Source organism: Schistosoma mansoni, chromosome 2, assembly GCF_000237925.1.
Source record: "Schistosoma mansoni strain Puerto Rico chromosome 2, complete genome".
Classification (NCBI taxonomy): domain Eukaryota; kingdom Metazoa; phylum Platyhelminthes; class Trematoda; order Strigeidida; family Schistosomatidae; genus Schistosoma; species Schistosoma mansoni.
The window spans coordinates 6,922,004-6,942,220 of NC_031496.1; the positions used below are offsets into that span (position 1 = coordinate 6,922,004).

The following is a 20,217-nucleotide window of genomic DNA, read 5'->3' on the forward strand; positions in this document are numbered from 1 at the left end:
GTTCCTTGATCTTTTATTCTGTCAAACTGGTTTTTCCGTATTTATCTGGAATACATTGGTGTTCCACTAGCCGTTTTGTAATAACTTCGTACGTCGTATGACAGCAAACCCTTGAAGATTTTATTTTCCCTTTCTCAGCTCATCTTTACCAATGTACGCCATCTTTTTTATCGTGCCTTTACAAGCGAATACCATAATATCTGGATGGTAATTACATTCAGTCAGTGAATCGTGTAACCTATGGGCCACTTTTTCGGATTGTTCAATCGTTGAATCTCTCGGTCATTAGGTCCGGATTTTGGTTCATCGACTTTGGTTTGGACAGCCGGATGGTATCTCTACGTTTAACGCAGTGTTACTCAAACCCAATGCAAAAACTTGTAATTCCACCTATTCTATACGATACTTGGTTACATTATCGAGAACACTTATTACATCTATCACATCCAAATAAACGCTGGGAATAATATGTAGGATTGGTTTAGTTTGCCATGAGACAAAATAGTAAGATAGCCGAAGGCGGACATACAATACTGTTGAGCCATTGCGATACTATAATACTAAAAAATATGAGTTTCCTGCATAATTATGGAGTAACATTATTAAAGTCAAAAGCGATATTTGACTGAATTTTATTCCTAAATATATTAAGTATTTGTACACAGCTGGAAACGATCGTCGCAAGAGAATCTAAAACCGACAACTTCAAATTTCAATATCTTGACCAAGGATAAGTATTCCAATCAGCATCAAAACGATTGCAATTTGGTTGCTTAAGAGTTCCATCGGGATTCCTTCTAGACTCAAGTGAATGAGTTATTGCTTTGTCTAATCGCGAAAGACCACTATAACGATATTCATTTCCATCTTGATTCAGTTTATATTTGTAGTGTGAAGTGAAAAACTCCTTGAAGAAGTCATGGTTGGCCCATCTTTTGTTGTGCCACTTTCTTAAGTATGTACGACTTAGATATCTGAAGTTTTCCTCCTTAGAATGTAATAAAGCCTATAGAGGAAGAAAGGGTTTAGTGAAAAAAACTGCAATAAATCTACGAAATGCGGACCACAGTTTAAACTTTTTGACAATTTCTTATGCATTTTTGAATCAAAGGGAGACTAGGCCAACCTTTCGATTAAGTTTGACTGTATAACTGGGGTTCTTATAACTACAACTAGGTTTTTATTATTGTTTGGTAACAATTTCAAGAGGATTTTCTCAAGCGAGATAAACCTGATTAAATGCAATTTAAACATTATCTTTTATAGACAACTTACGTTGGCAAGAAAACTACTGTTTATGAGGCCTATATAGTGTGTGGTAAATTGTAGACTTAAAAAAGTACATCCATTAAAAGCGAAATGTCACTGGGGCTTAGAAGTTAGAGCCGACATTTTTCATGTAAAAGTATGACGATGAGGTATATCAAATCAAACTGATACAAAAATCACTGATGGGTCAATATATACTGGGAAAGGTATCTTTGATGTTTGATGACCAGGAAATCTTTTCGAGCATGTATGAAAACCCAGGCGAACTTTCACGTCTAACGGACAATTCAACAATCTTTTTTAAATGTTTATGTATACCAATCAGGAAATTTCGAATAAAAGTCGAGTTAACCTTACTCCATGAACTTAGTTTCGAATAGGGACTATATAGCTATCAGTATTATCCTTCAATTGTTTGATGTACTAGAAAATGTAATTTCAAATTCGTTACTAAACAAACTAATACAGATAATGAAAAACCATCTATCAAAGTAACTATGATTTTGTTTCCTGATATAAGCATTTAGTCAACATATAGGTTTAGTAGTTAAAGAACCTAGTTTTCCACTTCTGGAATGAAGATTTGAACACGTCCCACAGCATTTCGGGCTGCTGTGTATTATTATTAGTTCTCATAACATAAATGTGGCTCAAGACTGAGTACACAAACGTGTAGTAGGTTGATGAGTTACATTATAAAAACTGAAAGTATGCGCTAACTTTTTTAAAATGTAAAACTTAAACTTCGTTTTACGTCATTAGCTTAACTAAATCATTCTTCAAACAGCTTTGCACTTAAATGATGTAGGGTTAAGTGATAAATACCTACTGTACCACTGGGTGAATTAAGGAGAAAACGTTTGACGTAACTAACTTTTAAATCATTAGATTGATTTGGATTGTATGTCGATAGGTTTACTTGGTTTGGTCCTGAAGAGTCCAATAACTGAGAATCAACAGAAAGACCCCTGTGTCTGAAAAATCTGCCATCCGGAAGCAGTCTACAGGCAAGTAAATCAGATTCAGTTGGCAACCCGTTCTCGAAAATAACAGGCTGTATCCGAATAAGATGTTTTATCTCGTATAAATCTCGGTTGACTGACGGAGTATTTTTGACAACTATCCAATTGTGATTCTAAAAATATATAAAATAATGTATTGCATTACTTTTGTGTCCTTTCCAAGACCATATTTTTCAAGAATAGCTCTCTGGTAGTGAATGATTCCCTTGAGAGGCTTTAGCCGACAGACCATATGCAGTAAAGGAGGTTCCTTCGCTTGGTTGAGCAATGGTTGAGATTCTTGCAGTTGGAATAGACGTTTGGCCCATCTCAATGGATTTTTTTCCTCATCACTCCCAGGAAGTGGTTTTGATTCCTTCGTATATGACATGGCGTTGTGAGGTAAAGAAACATGAAGCGATCGACAACTGGTCATCAAATTAAAAGCCCAAGGTCGGGTCATTATAAGGAGGTAAGTTTTTTCTGAATGTATGGTCGTTTGAGCAGTACGACCTGCGATAAAAAAAGTACGATACATAATGGCCCAGTAGAAATACGTCAAATTCAGAATAATTAGAGTAGAAGTTCGAAGTAACTTGCATAACCAAAGTACCGGCTCATTCTGAGACGCAGGTCTTGAAGAGTATGGGAAAGGTAGCATTGTTTTGTGAACTTGGTGAAGGCCAGTTTCGACAAAGTCTTCATCAACAATAAATTTTGTTCACCAAATGAGTTGACCGAGTGGAGGGAGAAACTAAACACAAAGTACTTAGTACCACATAGATAAACAGATAAAAAACGTAAATTTTTGTTCTAGTTTCCTCAATGAATGCCACTACGAAAAAGTACGTAAGTCTAGGAACAACGTGGAGACACTGATGCTAAATGCACGACGAAAGTTAGGTTATAACTGGGAACAAAACCGGATGACGTATATGACTGAACAGGAGAGTTTATTTATTTGGACACAAATATTGGAACAAGGGGGCACCAGATATATATGCGCCACACAAAAAATTTCATTTGATTTTGTGAGGGCTATGATACTGCCTGGGTGCCCAGACCGAAGCAGAAGATATAAAGTACGTGGATAATCTTCTACAACGGGTCTTGAGTCGTCACACAAATCTCAACAATAATTTTCAAATTCCACGTGGACTAAGACTGTGGAGCCAACACTTCTATAGATGGATTACGGATTATAGGTTGGTCGAATGACTTTGATTAGTGCACTATTTTTCATACTACCTCTGTATCAGTTGGTATTGCCAGCTGTGTTGATTCGGTGGAACACGTCACATGGATCCTTACTTTTACTGTCTGTTGAAAAGGCTTACAAGAATATGCGAAGTTTAAAGGCTTGTAACTGTTTGAGAAGTGACTACAATCCATATGGATTGTAGAGTGATTAAAGTATCAAGATCCAGTTAGGTCACATTCACTTAATTTATGGTGTGATTAGGGTTACTCAAGAGAAAAGTCTCGGAGAATGTTTGATTGGGTTAAAGATTTTGGTTACAATTGTAAACTGTATGGGACAATCTAATAAAGCTTCTCATTATTTTGCAGATTATTTCTCACGTGTACAAATGCAGACAGTACTGGCCTTAGCCGTTCTAAGAAAAAATATGAGGAAATACATCATACATTTACGATTATTAGATGGGGACTTCTGTTGTAGTTTTTGAGAAAGCAGTTCCCACTAATTAGAACATACTTGATGAACTCATTAATACGGTAATAAAAGTGACTAGTCACAAGAGTTCATCTCTACAGTTAAAAGCTACTAAGTCTAGTTGTGCAAGTATTCCAATCAAATATCTCATACATTACCTCTTAAAGTTTGGTACTAGACCTTCAGTTGACCATGACCTAGAAATAGAAAAGTAACTCACACGTTACAAATTGAGGCTGAATGTTTCAATAGCACCAATATCTTAGCGACGTGCTAGTATAAACCAGTAGATATATTTACACTCACTAGTTGATTACGTGTTACAACCTAACTTCTTCGATATTGTTCAATTCATGTAGTTTACTGAATCGTCGGCACAAATAACAGAGAATTTATTATAGGAAGGGGGTTTTGTGGAGATTTTATTAATTTTATGGTTGAAATCATGGATCAAGTGAGGCTAGAACACCGTGGAAAACCTTGAAGCGCTGGACGACCGTTTCGTTTTATTGTGGGACTCCTCAGCATTGCACATTCACGATCCCGCCTCGCGAGATTCGAACCCAGGACCAATCAGCCTGTTGTGAGATAATAACTCACTGAAAACATTGGTGGATGGTTGCACAGTTTCGTAGATTGGTCGAAGTTGGACAATAAAGCCGTTCGATGCCGGCTCAGTGGTCTAGAAGTTAAGCGCTCGCTCGCTTCATTTAACTAATAATTTCAACTATAAAATTGAATTTATTAGTTATTTGTAGTTTAATATTCCTCCAGTACAAATGAATGCGTTTGTTCTAGAGCAATAGGGTTGTTGGAACTGTCAGCTAATTTAATACTGGTTAGGAGATTTCCGGGATGTTATATGAAGGATAATAATATTAGAAAACAGAGGGTCGAAGAAATGAATGCCAGGGTGGGTAGGTGAATAATTTACACAGACAAAATTAACAAACAAAAGTCGGAGAATAACAGTTCTATGGAGGCGAAGAAGGGAGAAATGAGGACAAGTTGACCAGTGACAATACAAGTGATAGTAATGAGTGAAATAATAACAACACGGGAGATACAAGTCAGTTGATATTGTTCCAGACAAAGAAAGAAGAGCCACGTATGAGTACATGGTTCTCGGGCATCCTCTTATAGACGCAAAAACTATTTTATTAATTGTGCTTAAAAAGGAGGAAGTCGTTGTGCTTTCTTCAGTTGACAAGAGGAGAATGACAGACGAATAGGTTGAAGGAGGATTTCACTAAATAAACTTATCCATTTATCTATATTGGTGAAGTCGTGTTTACTAGATCAAAACAACCCGTCTAATTCAAATGTTACAAAATTATGACCAGTTCAACAGTTTTTTCAGTATGAAGTCCATAGTGCTGGGGGTGAGTAGTAAAGCGTTATATGACAAGAAGGAGCGATAGGTGAGTCCCACAGCGTTACTAGACTAGAAACTTACAGAGCTTGGCTGGCGCCAACAACTCATTTTCTGGATGGGAGATATAAAATGTCTCTCGTGTATCGACACAGATTTCGGTTGTCACATCGTAACAAGTCACTGCTGACAGCTATTAACCATTATTTGGTTACTATTGAGAGATACTTTACGTCTACTACTTTTCTAACAAGAAGTAAATATACTGCTCAAAAGCACTTATCACAAGAGATGAGAACCATTTACTCAACAAAAGTTGAATGCACTCATCAGCAAAATATTTTTTATCCCGGATTTCATTGACCTCAAAACTTAGGTTGAAGACCATTTTAATCTACTGTTTTCTCCACCACTTGCGTCAAGTATCGTCAGTTTAGTATGCAATGTCATCTACTGGACATTTCTTGTGAATTGCTTTAACGACCTCAGTGAATCATTTATTAGTCAAAATATCATGATCACCAGGCTATATAGCTCATTCAAACAACTATCCCATTGTTCAGCTCAATTGTATATGAAATCATTTGACTAGACTATTAAATCGCAGACTAGTGACATTGCCTAAGCCGCATCTCTGTCAGATTTCGCTTAAAGATGTAAACGAAGTATTGTTACTCAGGTGCTAGGTACTTATTCGTTGTTAAAATTGGTCAAAGCATTGGTCGTTCGCGTTCTCCAAGCTTCCAAACTTTAAAACATCAACACGGTGCCTATATCAATGCGCGATTCAAGGAACATCTAGTGGGGATCTGTTGAGCTATTTGATATTACTAAACGAATAGTATGAAGGAAAAAGCATTGTAGTCGTCCAATAGTTGTGCTACTGAACACGACTGAAAACAGTTGTAACGAGAATACCTTGATGTTAAAAAGTTAAAGTGTAACCGAACATTATATCAACTGTTCACAATGCAAATTGTCGGAACAGCTGGTTTCTGAAAAGGTCGGTTTGTCGATAAATGCTCCTTTATTTAATGACAAATTATTCCACGCTGTACAACATGACAGCTACGAATAATAATAATAATAATATATTCTGAAGATAATATTTACAGAATTCACACCAGTTTACAGGCATGATCAGATTGTTATAAAAATCAACATTTAATGTAGAGAACAAACATGAAATATAAGAAAGTTTTATGTTTGCTGGTTTAGTAATTGATAAATAGTTTAAATATGGCATATGTCACGGCAAGCCAATGCAACACCAGGGAACTTGTCATTTTTTTTATTAAGTGGATAGCCTTATGATTGATCAACATTGTTCTGTAAGGTTATTACCAGTGCCAGAGCGAGTTATTATTAATTATCTACAACTAGAGAAAGTAAGATTAAAGCAAAGAGCACGGAACAACAAAACAATGATGGCAAGTAAGAGGTTAGACATTTAAAGTTCCTATAATCTCACTTGTGGAGTAAGATACACTTGCAGGCGCTAGAGCATTTAATGCATTTTCAGAGGAGCAAAAAGCATTAATTGAGCGAACAAACAATGGGAGAGAGTTTAACATACGGATAGTTTGGGGTAAATTATTCCAGAGCCTAGAAAATAACGCATGAAGCTACAGCTCGTCATTCAACGGGATCGCATTGTGGTCAGGTGAGGACCATTCATCAGTAAGCTAACTTCCAAGTCATAACCGCTTACATAGCATATTGGAGAAGATTGTTTGTTTTGTTTTTCCGATTTCTAGAATAAGGAAAACCGAGAAAGCGAACGATTAGATGTAAAACACAGAAATCTAGATAAAAGAAAAGCTTATAAAATGTCCTGCTGAGTGTAGTTGGTTAATGGTTTTGTAAACATTACATTGAGACTAGAGAGCATCATTTAAAGCCGGTCATCAGATACCATCGAAGTTTCGTTGTGGATTGCATCCCAGTTATAAAGATTGTGTCGTTCGGTTGTTTAACGGGAACGTCTACACAGAAAGTTTTTTCTTAGTAGGCGGATTTTAACCGGCCTATGGTACAGTGATTAGGTTTGTGATGGAAAACCTTTTATATCCCTTCGCATGGAGCATATTGTGTCATGACGTACGAAAACGCATATACCAAGCCTTAAGGGGGACTGTGACCGAGTGGAACCACGTTTAACTGAACGTTTACTGTTTGTAAACATTTTTGTGTAAGAGTTTAGATCCATCCTCATCGGAGCAGATGGAAGATCCACGAATCCTTTTTGGAGCCGGAATGTCGTTTCGTAAAGGAGTTGTGCTGTAGTGTATCGAAAGTCGGCATTGCAGATATCAAGTAACACGAGTGGAAGTGAGTCAGTTCACTGCGAGGGTTGAGCTCCAAGCTGCCAGTGGAATCGTTCGCCTAATTTCGAATGATCAATTAATTCGGCTTATAGTTTTTTGTAACTTCCAGCTGGCGCAATGTATTTTCCAGTTTTTCAAAATTATACTACAGTTTTACTGTCCAATCGTTCTGGTAGAATCCATAGTCTATAAGTCTGGTTACATGTGTCAGTTAGGAATTAAGGTCTAATTGAAGTCCAAATCTGTGAATTGGGTGTGACTTTTTAAAGCATATCCAGTCAATTTATAAAAACAATTCCTATTTTCTTATATTATTCCACCAACTGTAATTTCAAAGACAGATGGTGAATGGATACCACAAATGCAATTCTTATGAAGTGAAAATTCCCATTCTAAAGGTTCTCAACGAGTATCTGAAGTATAGCACAAGGCTCAGTGAAGCGAAAACAAATGTTTATTTCATAAAGCAGTGCATCGAAACCAACTTGTATCCAAAATTGTATTGGAAATCAATACGTCGCTCTAGAGTTGGACCAAATGGAAGGACTCTCAAATGCTATGCGCCTAATTGAAAACAATTCTTATGATTTGTAAACTTTGAGATAAATAATACTATGTAATATGAGGCTTATTAAGAAGTGTTCCCTTGATGGATGGTGAATATCAATAGATATTATAGTGGTAAATTCATTGTTCCATAGCTTTGCTGCTACACACGCAAACATGCATGTTTTTATTCGGACTGGCAAAATATATTCAACTTACGTTATTCATTAGCACTTTGAAAACAAGATTTTCACCGCTTTTGACAAAGAACTCTGAACAGAGGCTCACCACTTAGCTGCAGCACTGAACAATGAGGAAAATTAAGTATAATCTGATGTGTACAACGCTGTTATTTTCATTATCTTGAGTGCACGATGAGGATAAATGTTATTATGTTGTTAAATATGATCAAATGTTCTCTTTTTTGAATTTGAAACCGAAATTAGTTCGCTTACTTCGTTGACTAAATACACAGGTAATCATGTTTGGTCGCTTTAAAATCACAAAAAGCTCACAACATTGCATCGAGGTCTAATTAGTTGAAATAATCCAAAATATTCAGCTCAAAGATGTACAGGAATCTAGAACCTCCCTTGCTGAAATTTCCGATTCTAATAAGCGTGGAGTCACATGATATGTCTCCGGTGCAATGTAATTGATTTTGGAAAAAAGTTATGCATATGGTATGTCTGATAGAGAACACGTAATGGTGGATTACGTCATCGGAGGGATTTAAATTCTATATATGTAATCCATGTGTTATATTCCGTGGAGACTTATGAATGGTAACTTTGAGAACTATTTATGGACCAATATGATATGTATATTTCCTATTGTATAATTGTTAAGTAACTAAACTATTCATCTTCGTGTCCCTCTTATTATAAGCTTTATTTTTACTTACAGACTATTATTATACGATTTATCATTCTTGAGTTATCCCCAGTCCATTTATTACTGTTCCCCTTATTCTCAGCCACATTTAGCCAAATCTTGCACAAATGTTATTTTCTATTTTATGGTACGATGTGGTCAGTTAGTTTGGTATATAAACCCATTATGTTTGAGAATAATGATTTTATATTGCAGAGGCTGTAAATGGTGTTCTGAACTTAACTGGCTGGGCTAGGCAGATAGCAGTACTGATAAGTACTCAAGACTGCTCGTACAGTTTTTCGTGTATCATTGCTCTGATCGATAATTCACTCCTCTCTAATTGGCGGGAATTATCACGTTCATATATCAAACAGGGTACGCACTCAGGCAATCGATATAACACTATGCTTTTTATTTGTGGCCTACTACTTGTAAACCACTTCATCAAATTAAATAACGTATAGCGCTTTGTGATCATTTAAATAATATTTTTTCTAAACTTTCAAACGAGCGTGAGTTGAAGCCAAACAAATGTTTTTCTACAATTTATTTATTCATTTACCAAGATTTATTGTCTTCGACCACATAGTTGAAGAAGATTCAGATCGATAACCATTATTCAAAATAGCTTCTTATAATATAATATAATATGATGAATCACTTTGGATCTTAAAATTGAGAAACATCTGTCAAGTAATCTTCATATGAAAGTATGAGTAATTCGATTAATATGCGGCTTTCATAAACAAGAGAGTTGTTACATCTGTTCTGTGAAATGGATTAATATAAACAATGACAATTTGTGTCCATCACCTAGCCACCTATTCATTTCTACGGAATAGCGAATCGACTTTCTTTGTAAATTCATCAGTGACTTCTCCTTCAGCAGGAATCCACCGTCGTTTTTGAGTGTAAATTATTTGCATTGGTGGTATATTCACGAATCCTAAAAAAGCACTCAAACATAAACTGTAGATAAGTATCGGCCTTATAACATATTAACAGTGGATCCTGTACAATGGAATTATATTCAAACACCCATTAGTCCCATGCATTTGTGATCAGCATCTCTCCAGCCCTTAAAATATGTAGATACCACAAGTATTCGGAGTTTGAATATGTCTTTACACGTAACGTCTATGTTATCAAGGTATGCCAACTCAGTGAAATCGGAAGTCAGAAATGAAGTGGTTCGAAGATACATTTGAAAGGCACAATATACATATATGCCAATAACAGACTGAACAATTACAGAATTAAACACCGATAGGAAGACTCAAAAAACCAAAACAAAGTACTTCTTTATGTCTGCTTGTAGACAATTTTCATCAAAGTATATCATACATTGATACTAAATCACATAATTTTTTTTCTTGAAGTCTTCAGGTCTATTCAGTCGATCACAGTGAAAAATGCTCTTCATTTGTATCCATATGATGTTGAACATCCGATTGTTACGTCATGTAACTTTGAAATGAATATGAAGGCTTCTCATAACGAAGAGTTATATGTAGGTAACAACTCGTAGAATGCCATTATTTACATGTATTCTTAATATGTACTAATACTGAGATTGATGTTATCTAGTGTGACTAGGATTAACGATTGAACGTTCAGAATCTCTCGTTTGTAATGTTTGAGACGAACATTTTGTAACAACTTCTATAGTTTGGTAAATGTGAAGTTTCCGTATCAACAATGCTTTCTACTAATCAATGAACACACATTTGGTCATTTTTCCCCATGGACATTAGTCGGTTGCATTTTACACTGATTTGGTTTCCGCTTTTGATTGGTCTAAGTGTCAATAATTGTGTAAAAATTGACAACACTTCCCTTTCTGAATACACTATTGTTATTGTGTGAAGACAGTATTAACATTAATTCTCGAGATATATTGACATAATCAATATCGAATTTGAATTAGCCATGTTGTGATCACAGTGAGACATCATTCTTGAGAATGATTGTTGATTGACAGAAAATTTACTTTACTCATGTTGTCATATTATCCAGTGAAGACGAGACAACTCAGTTTTCGACTGAACAAAATTAGATAGTGAATGAGTTTCACAGAAGTTTAGTTGGTTTTATATGGTCGGTTACAAAATTAATTAATGACAACATTATTTTCAAATAAAAATACTTACTACTGACAAGTAGGCAGGAAAATCAGTGAAGAATGGGAACGCTGTATTAACTAATAATAATTAAATAACTTACTGTGTGAATGCATCTTGCTATATTTTACAATTACACATCCATATTTTTTAATATTGGATACGTGTCACACACGATAGGAAAAAATTCAGTTTCATACCTAATTCACATTCCGATTGATGAAGCTATTACTCGTCATATCACAATTATTTCCTGAAAAATGTCCTCAGCTGAACGATCTTTTATTATCTTCCGGGTTTTCAACAATGGTCTAAGATTGATCGGTTCATGATCTCAAACAAAACCTTTATTATCTGTTTGATATTTGAAAGTGAAAGCAAAATATGATTGATCACCGAGCGTGGACAAACAGTTACTTGCCTACTGATTACTAAATATGTGATTTCCTTTCCTACCATTGATTTCTACTCCAGACTCACTGAGGGTCACTGCTTGTAGTTGTGTTGAATAAAGTACCACCAGGTGTTAATCTGGTTTTCTATTCTAGGTCGTGAATCCTGGATCTGATACAACATGACTAGTCTCATTATCGTATTACGTATAACCGTAATAGACCTGATAGAGAGAAAAGAATATATTAAATCGTCCAATAAAAATTAAAGTTTCTCAGGTACCAATATCAAATATATATATATATAGTAATATAGTGGGAGTTACGATGAGGTCTGTATTGTATATTTTAGGCATAATGATGTATTGTATATTTTAGGCATAATGATGGCAAGTCGTTTAATATTGTGTTCTTCGAAGATCATCTTACGTGGTACTTATACATGAAACTAATGTAATTATTGATATATGAACATTAGCCATTGTTCACCAACACAGTGGCATCGTCGTAACCAAAATAGCATTTCGAGTAGGATGGTTGAAATGGTGTAGCTAGTTAAACATGACTTCGATTAGAAATCATGATCAAGTATCAAGCCAAATAATACTGATTCTGGATAAATAAACACAACGTGCTTACATTCATTCACGCAAATGGTTGTTTATGTATGTAATTGAAATCATATTGAGGATTCATATTTGTACTATGACTTCATCCTAATCGAGCTACCTCTCCAGTTGTGTCAACAAACTATTTAGTCAAGTGAATTATAATGAAAATAAATATGGATTCTAACATACCAAATTCCCAAAGTGTCAACAATAATGTATTAATAATGTCTAACGATTGAACTGAGATTAATCTATACAGGGATATAACAGTTAGACCACCATCGGAATACTGGAAGCACTGGACGGCCGTTTCGTTCTAGCATGGGACTCCACAGGAGCTCCATCCAATGCTTCCAGGTTTCCAATGGTTGTCTAACATTCATCGATTCATGATCTCAAACAGAAAAAATATAGAACAATATCCACAACCTCTAATTGATAATAATATTCCGTCCATTTTATAACTAGAAGTCTCAATTTACTTATTAGTAATATATTTGAATATTATCAGTAGTCTACTCAGACTTTTGTTTCAATCACATGATTAATTATTCCGCACTACTGTATCGAAAGTTGGCCTTTTACGAATACACCATCTCTCAATTTATCTTTTCATTGTCACCACAAAACGAATAGACGATGCAGATTCTTGATTTAAACTTGTTATCAGGAGGTACTATTATGTCGATCTACTCGTCACTCCAGAGTAACAAATTGTTGACATTCTATTTATGAATAGTTTGAAGAACACCAGATACCAATATTATTATTTGTAGAGTGGAGTAAATAAAAATACTGATATGGAGGTTGTGAACGAATAATAAACTCACTATTAGAATGCAATAAATATATTCTAGAGAAATATCGTTAATGTTACAATGAGAATGAGACGTTTCGAAATAAATAATGAACGACATTTGAGTCAATGATCATTTATCAAGAAGTCCAGACTTTCATGTCATATATCAATGAATTGTGGTGTCCATTTAAACATTAGAAATTTGAAATTCAGAGAAGGGGCCTCCTTACTTGGAACCAGTAAATCTACTCACTTAGAAATTATATTTTGAAGTATACCAACTCATAAATAACTGTCACATTTACTAGTCGAGTGTTCAGTTTATCCATTTTTGACCTCATAGAGAATCTGAGAACATATAACACGAAGAAGTGAGCACACAAATATCACCTGGTCTACACTACCTCATGACAAGGACGTTGGATAAATTTGTACTTGGTAGTCACTGCATTGTTCACAATTTTCACAATCTAAAAACTCAGTGCATAACATTTCAACGTTGAACAGTTTAGCTACGTGTGCTACATTTGGCTAGTATATATCCTCTGGGTTATTGGATCAGACGTGGAGAAAAACTTAAGGAACTTACACGATTTAATGAAAGTTTAATTGTGTTGTCACCCAATGTAGTGTCAAAAAAACTTGAGTGGACTTGCCAGCTGTGCACAAGAGATTAATACTTGTGGATTATTCTAACAATAAATGCAAATGATCTTGTTTTCACCAACTGCTGTCACCGATTATATCAATTGTATAGTTGATATGACAAACTGTCAATTAATACATAGGCTTAAAACGGGAATGTGTCCATAAAATCTACTCATTAAACACTCTCAATTATATATAAGTATTTTCAACAAGTTGGGATACTACCTTCTGGAAACTATGTTGCTTAAATGTCTTTGTTTTTTACTTTCCATTTGCGTTATATTACATGTCAGCAGTAAAAGGTCACGTAAGTACACTAGTTTGAATAAGGTATATTTCAAATTGAATTACTTACAAATGAATAGACTTTAGTATGATCGTTTGACTAGCGTTTATTTCTCTGAAGTTCCGTATATTCATTGATGTATGGAATGATTATTATTATTATTTTGGATAATCCCACACTTCAAGCCATAGGAACATGGTGAAGCCTAGTAGGCCCTTCTGGAGAAGAGTGTTACATCGAAGGATGGCACAACTACCGGGTCGCAACAGTTGTTTCTGCATTGCGTACGCAGAATCATTACATAACACTTTCATTTTGTTTTCTTGAGGGGCAGACTCATTTATTCCACCATTTTTGAACCCTCAATAATTATGCAATGACTCTTTGTAGTATTTGTAATCATTTTGTGGGTATCGGTAGAGTGGTTGATTAGGCAGATCTTCACCACCCGTTTTATCTCTCACGTTAGTACATGTGATAAATGCCATGATCCAGGAGGCACGACGAGGACGTGTCAGTCGGATTCTGGATAATCACTTATTTTAAATTGAATTTCACAGTTATTGTGTAGCTCAATTCTGATTTATATAACTACTTTTCTACTCATAGTAAATAGTTTAAAGAAATTCGTTTGTGTGCTTCATGAATGATATGAATCAATAAGTTTGGAATTAAACCCGGGTCAAAAATACAACGCTTCACAACAACCACAACAACAAAGAGATCCCATACTTCATTGTCTGAGGTAAAACACTTTCGTATAAGTATAGTGATACAGTGAAAATAACCTAAATTGATTTGAAGTTGTAAACACGTAAATATTGGTACAAAGAAGCACCAGATACATATGCGCCATACAAATCTCATTCGATTTGCTTGAGGGCTGTGATACTGCCCAGGTGCCCGAACTGAAGCAGGTGGATTTCTTAGGGGCCCACACCCGGAGCCTTTGACAGAAAGATCTGATCCACAAGGCAGTGGAGCATCGTGAGGAGATGCAGTCCCATGGTAGCCGGTGATCAACGATTGATTGTAATCGATTGCTTATAAATCCGGTACCTCAATCGACAACTATTCGATCGCCAACTTATGCATTTAAAATGAACAAATTAGTCGTATGTAATATCACTTTAAAGCAAAATATTTAACAGACATAACAAGTAGAAATATGTACCGGATTATGTCTGTCAATTAAGTTCATACGAATTTCAATGTCAAATATATTTATAACAAAGAACATCTTGGAAACAGTCTTTTATTTCATAACCTTGACAACAAAATGTTTGAATAACCTTATATAATATAATAGATACGATAATCTTGATGTCACATATTTACACGAAGTCCAAACATACATTACATTTAGATTCTAAATTTTAACGATATACTTGTATAGTATTGTCAGGTAACATTGTATGCAAGTTGCCTTGTTAAGAGTATTTATGTCTGTGAAGTTCTATGTGTGTCATACATTTCAGTCACCCCATCGGAAATTTGCGCTCTGCCAATGAAGAAAGGATACTGTCTTCAAAACAAACCACGCTTCTATTACAATCCAGCTGAAAACAAATGTCTACCATTCAGTTTTAGCGGATGTGGTGGAAACGAAAATAGATTTCATACAATGGAAAAATGTGAGAGTTTTTGTAAGAAAACAATAGTGGGAACCGAAAATAAAAAGCCAAGTACAACGCCAGCGGGTCAAAGAACTAATGAGCCAACTACAAGAATCATCTACATAACAAAGTCATCACGAAGAAAGTAGTTTGCTTTTGTCCATCTTAAAATTCCAAATATCATTATTTCAAATACTGTGTACACTGAATACAATAAATTGTTCCCAAATTTAAAACTGTGCAGTGAATTTCATCATGGACTGCTCATACTTCCACCAGATTAACTACTATTACGTAATGTATTCTATGAGCAATTCAGTACTCGAAAATGTTGTTGCTTCTTAATATACAGTTTAGTTATGTATTATATTTTTCGTCGTAATTAAGATTTCCGTAACAAATGTTCGTTCGAACAATTCATGAACCATATCTTTTCAGACCAGGGACACATCATCTATTTATTGTTTCCTACATTTCGCAATAATCAGATCATGTATGTGAATCGGTATCCGTGCTGAAATTATTTTTAGACTAGTTAGTATTACCACTATGATTGTATTGTCCTCAATCTGTAGCAAGCCCATTCAACTATTGTATTTTTTTGTGTGCTCTCTGTAATCCTAACATTTAACCCACTGTAAACTTATGTGTGAGTCTGATTGAGCGCATGTCTGCACATCAACCTTAATTTGTTCTCTCATTGGTTGTAAACAAAGACAATCAATAATTTATCCACAATCCATTAACACTCAAAAATATATATGGATTTTTAACACTCACACACACACACACACACACTTGTTTTCCCATTGTGCTTGCTATCTGTACGCTTGTGGATTTTTTACCGAGCTTCAACAATAAACTATCTCTACAACTGGTGTTCAGGCTTTTGAATAATCTCGAGTAAACCCGTAATTCTACTAGGAGATTTAGCCTGCAGTAAATAATCAGTTAGCGGGATATTATTTATTTAGTGGAGTCAGATATAGAGGAATTAATCCTCTACAAATCCACCTTTTATACGTGGATCGATTATAAATCTATGGAGTTCAGTTTTCAGCTTACATACTCGAAGAATCTCATGGGAACTGACTGGGCAAGATCATTTTTACTACTCATTCACAATCTAAGACAGCATGCTACAATTTAGTGAGTCTATGTCGTGCCGTATACACGGACGTGTTACCGCTATCCTCACCAATCTTCATTGTACAAAGACTACTTTATTCAAATCTGTTATGTAATAAGCAAAACATCATCACTCTTCATCCCTTATTGAGTGATTATCATTCATAGTCACTGTGTACGTAGGTATAGTATTTATCTTGTCTGTGTGTAAAATGTCTACAAAATTTAGTGTAGACCATGGAATAGTGAGGTTGCTGAGTAGGAAGATATAGAGGTGATGGATACCAAAAGTGTTTTCCAACATTGTACGCGTTTGAAGTGTAGATTATGTTGTTTTCGAAATAACAAAACGGAATGCACGATGTTTACTTTTGTGGAGTGATATGTGGTTGGACTCAGTGGTCAAAATTAAACTCTCACTCACTGGACTCAGAGAATTTACCCTTGAGAAAACTGTTCTGATCATATATATAATGAAAATATAATCCATGTGTATTTAGTAAAGATGTAGTTTACCTATCGCTATTTTGCAAACTGCACAAAACTATTGAATGGTAAAACAAAGTTAATCCACAGCTTAACGCCACGAGAATCATAATGCATTTGCACTTAAGTGCCGAAAAACTGGCTCAAAGATGTTTTGACTCGGAAATTTATGTACCATTGAAGGTATGATAACTTATCAATTCAAGCCGGATACAATAATCAAATAAAAATAAGCCAAACGCACACAATGAACTAGTTCGAGTAGATATTTGACTGGCTACTCGGTCTACATATCTAGGATTATAACGAAATTAGCTCATTCCTTTGAAAATGTCACTCATTTACGGTATTCTTTGCTACATCCAACAAATAGATGTTTCAGCAAATGTTAACAAGAATGTTGTACATTCTAACACAATTAACAGACGTTATAATGTTAACGATACCATTACCAATGGAAACACGAGTTCTTTATCAAATCAAGAGTAAATTTTCTGTCAATCAACAATCATTCTCAAGAATGATGTCTCACTGTGATCACAACATGGCTAATTCAAATTCGATATTGATTATGTCAATATATCTCGAGAATTAATGTTAATACTGTCTTCACACAATAACAATAGTGTATTCAGAAAGGGAAGTGTTGTCAATTTTTACACAATTATTGACACTTAGACCAATCAAAAGCGGAAACCAAATCAGCGTAAAATGCAACCGACTAATGTCCATGGGGAAAAATGACCAAATGTGTGTTCATTGATTAGTAGAAAGCATTGTTGATACGGAAACTTCACATTTACCAAACTATAGAAGTTGTTACAAAATGTTCGTCTCAAACATTACAAACGAGAGATTCTGAACGTTCAATCGTTAATCCTAGTCACACTAGATAACATCAATCTCAGTATTAGTACATATTAAGAATACATGTAAATAATGGCATTCTACGAGTTGTTACCTACATATAACTCTTCGTTATGAGAAGCTTTTATATCCATTTGAAAGATAGATGACGTACCAATCGGATTCTTAACATCGTATGGATACAAATGAAGAGCATTTTTCACTGTGATCGACTGAATAGACCACAAGAGCCAATCATTCTTTTCTTCCTATTTCCACACTAAGTCCATTCTAACAATGAACCGTATCAATATATTGTTTCATAGATATTCAGAACTAGAGGGTTATATACAATATATTCTACTGAAAATGAGAATTCTAGCAGCTAATATTCAGAGGTGAATTCCTATTATCACAACTCAGACATTAGGAAAACCGTTTAGACATAAAAATAGGTTTAGATTTCGCATCATTTTCCAATGTGACTTAATTCAACGGTATAAACCATGAAGGTGTGAGAGCAGATGTTTGCAGTTTATAATGAAGCGGAATAACTTTGAGAAATGTTAACACTCCCGTGAATTTAGATTCACTGACAAGATGCCTACTATACAGTCACTATGAGAAATTAGAAAAACTATAGAAAACAAATTATGTGATTCAATATCATGTTGTGATATACTTTGATGAAAATTCTCTACAAACAAACAAACATAAAGAAGTTATTTGTTTTGAATTTTTGTATCTCCCCATTGGTGTTCAACTCTGTAATTGTTCAGTCTGTCATTGGCATATATGTATCTTGCGCAGATCGCCTCGATATGGTCAATAGTCTGGGCTCAGTAGGTAAGTGCATAACGTGGTGGCATTTAAAAAGAATGATGCTGAGTTGAACTGCTGGAGTGAACACTGACTCTGGGATGTAAGTAGCATATCTAGATGAAAAGTCCCGAATAGGACGAAACGCACGTCTTGGATTCTACTACTGGCCACCATCTATCTCTGCCTAAAATTCAAAGAATATTCAGAGAAAATTGTCTCATTTAATTCAGAGGGAAATAGAATACACTGACCAGTTGAGTTATTCCTCACACGTAATCACCATAAAATACTGTGAAGAAAAGAGTAAACATACGTGTCAACACAAATTTCTGAATTCATAAATAACTGTTACACTAATTAAGAAAAAGGATAGACCTATCTGTTAGATAATATGCATGATATATACTGTTGAACAAACTTATACATCAATTTTCCCTGTATGAGTTATCTTAAACAAGGATGGATTATTTTCCAGACTCATGTTTTCGTCCAATTGTTAACCATGATTATAATGACTGTTAACACTATTCAAGATTCACTTTCTTCACTTAATACCGGCTAAGAATGTGCATTATAAGACTGAAATGAGTCTTCAAAAGAATGTGACCTCTGACTTTATGTGAACAATTGAGCGCATGTAAATTGTGATATATATGAATTAATATAACTTTGGATAAATATGTATTTCGCGAGCAGTCGGTATATTAAACTATATAGGATACGACAGTTGAAGTTGATTTCTTGATAGATATTGCCGCATAATTGAGGTTTAATTTAAAATTCTCAAGGTCTGATGAGATTGATGATGTTGAAAATAAAACGAAGTGTAATCAGACAGTACGGAAAACAACGAGCCACTGAGGAGTATTAAGGTCAATAAGTATAAGGATGGAGAGTGTCATACCATAAGAATAAACAATAAAGTTAAAATGAGATTGGTCAGATTTCCTTTGTTAACTCGATTCCGGCTTTGCTGCATTTATGGAGAAAGCTCCAACGATATTAAGAAAACGAAAACCCAGTGGATTTGGCAAGTTTCTATTTGTCCAGAAGATGATTACGAAGGCTTGGTCTAGTTTAATATGATGATCCATGGTAGCAGGGTGCTTTGACTATGCGACTTCTTATCGATTTACTACGGTATGATTTCAAAAAAGGACTAATATTTCTATTGGATTCTCTTAGTTGGAGAGCTTATAAAACAAAGTAAATACCTAAATTCACTTAGGCAGGTGACGAATGAACATAGAAATGATGTGATATAGGAGCTTTAGAACTAGATTACTGCTAGATATTGATCTTCTTGGTAGTGTACACCTCATACTTACTACATCGGATTGTCTTTTCATGAGTTAAAGATTCTTAATTTTAGGATGGGTGAGAGTTTATTATATTTT

At 34.9% G+C, this 20,217-nt stretch overlaps 2 protein-coding genes across 2 annotated transcripts; one reads left to right on the forward strand and one right to left on the reverse strand.

The window, feature by feature from the left end:
- Window positions 1-615: 615 nt before the first annotated feature.
- Smp_102490 (hypothetical protein) lies at window positions 616-4,142 on the reverse strand. Its single transcript, XM_018795502.1, has 4 exons — window positions 4,104-4,142; window positions 2,437-2,783; window positions 2,144-2,404; window positions 616-1,006 (listed from the first exon to the last, which is right to left on the reverse strand). Exons 2-4 carry the CDS (start codon window positions 2,731-2,733, stop codon window positions 713-715), a joined length of 852 nt encoding a protein of 283 aa, XP_018649808.1. The 5' UTR covers window positions 2,734-2,783; window positions 4,104-4,142; the 3' UTR covers window positions 616-712.
- Window positions 4,143-15,429: 11,287 nt separating this feature from the next.
- Window positions 15,430-15,687, forward strand: Smp_179120 (putative kunitz-type protease inhibitor; the record flags this gene model as incomplete). The annotated part of the gene is made up of 1 exon (XM_018795503.1): window positions 15,430-15,687. The coding sequence occupies one exon, from the start codon at window positions 15,430-15,432 to the stop codon at window positions 15,685-15,687; it is 258 nt and encodes an 85-aa protein (XP_018649809.1).
- Between the last annotated feature and the right edge of the window lie 4,530 nt (window positions 15,688-20,217).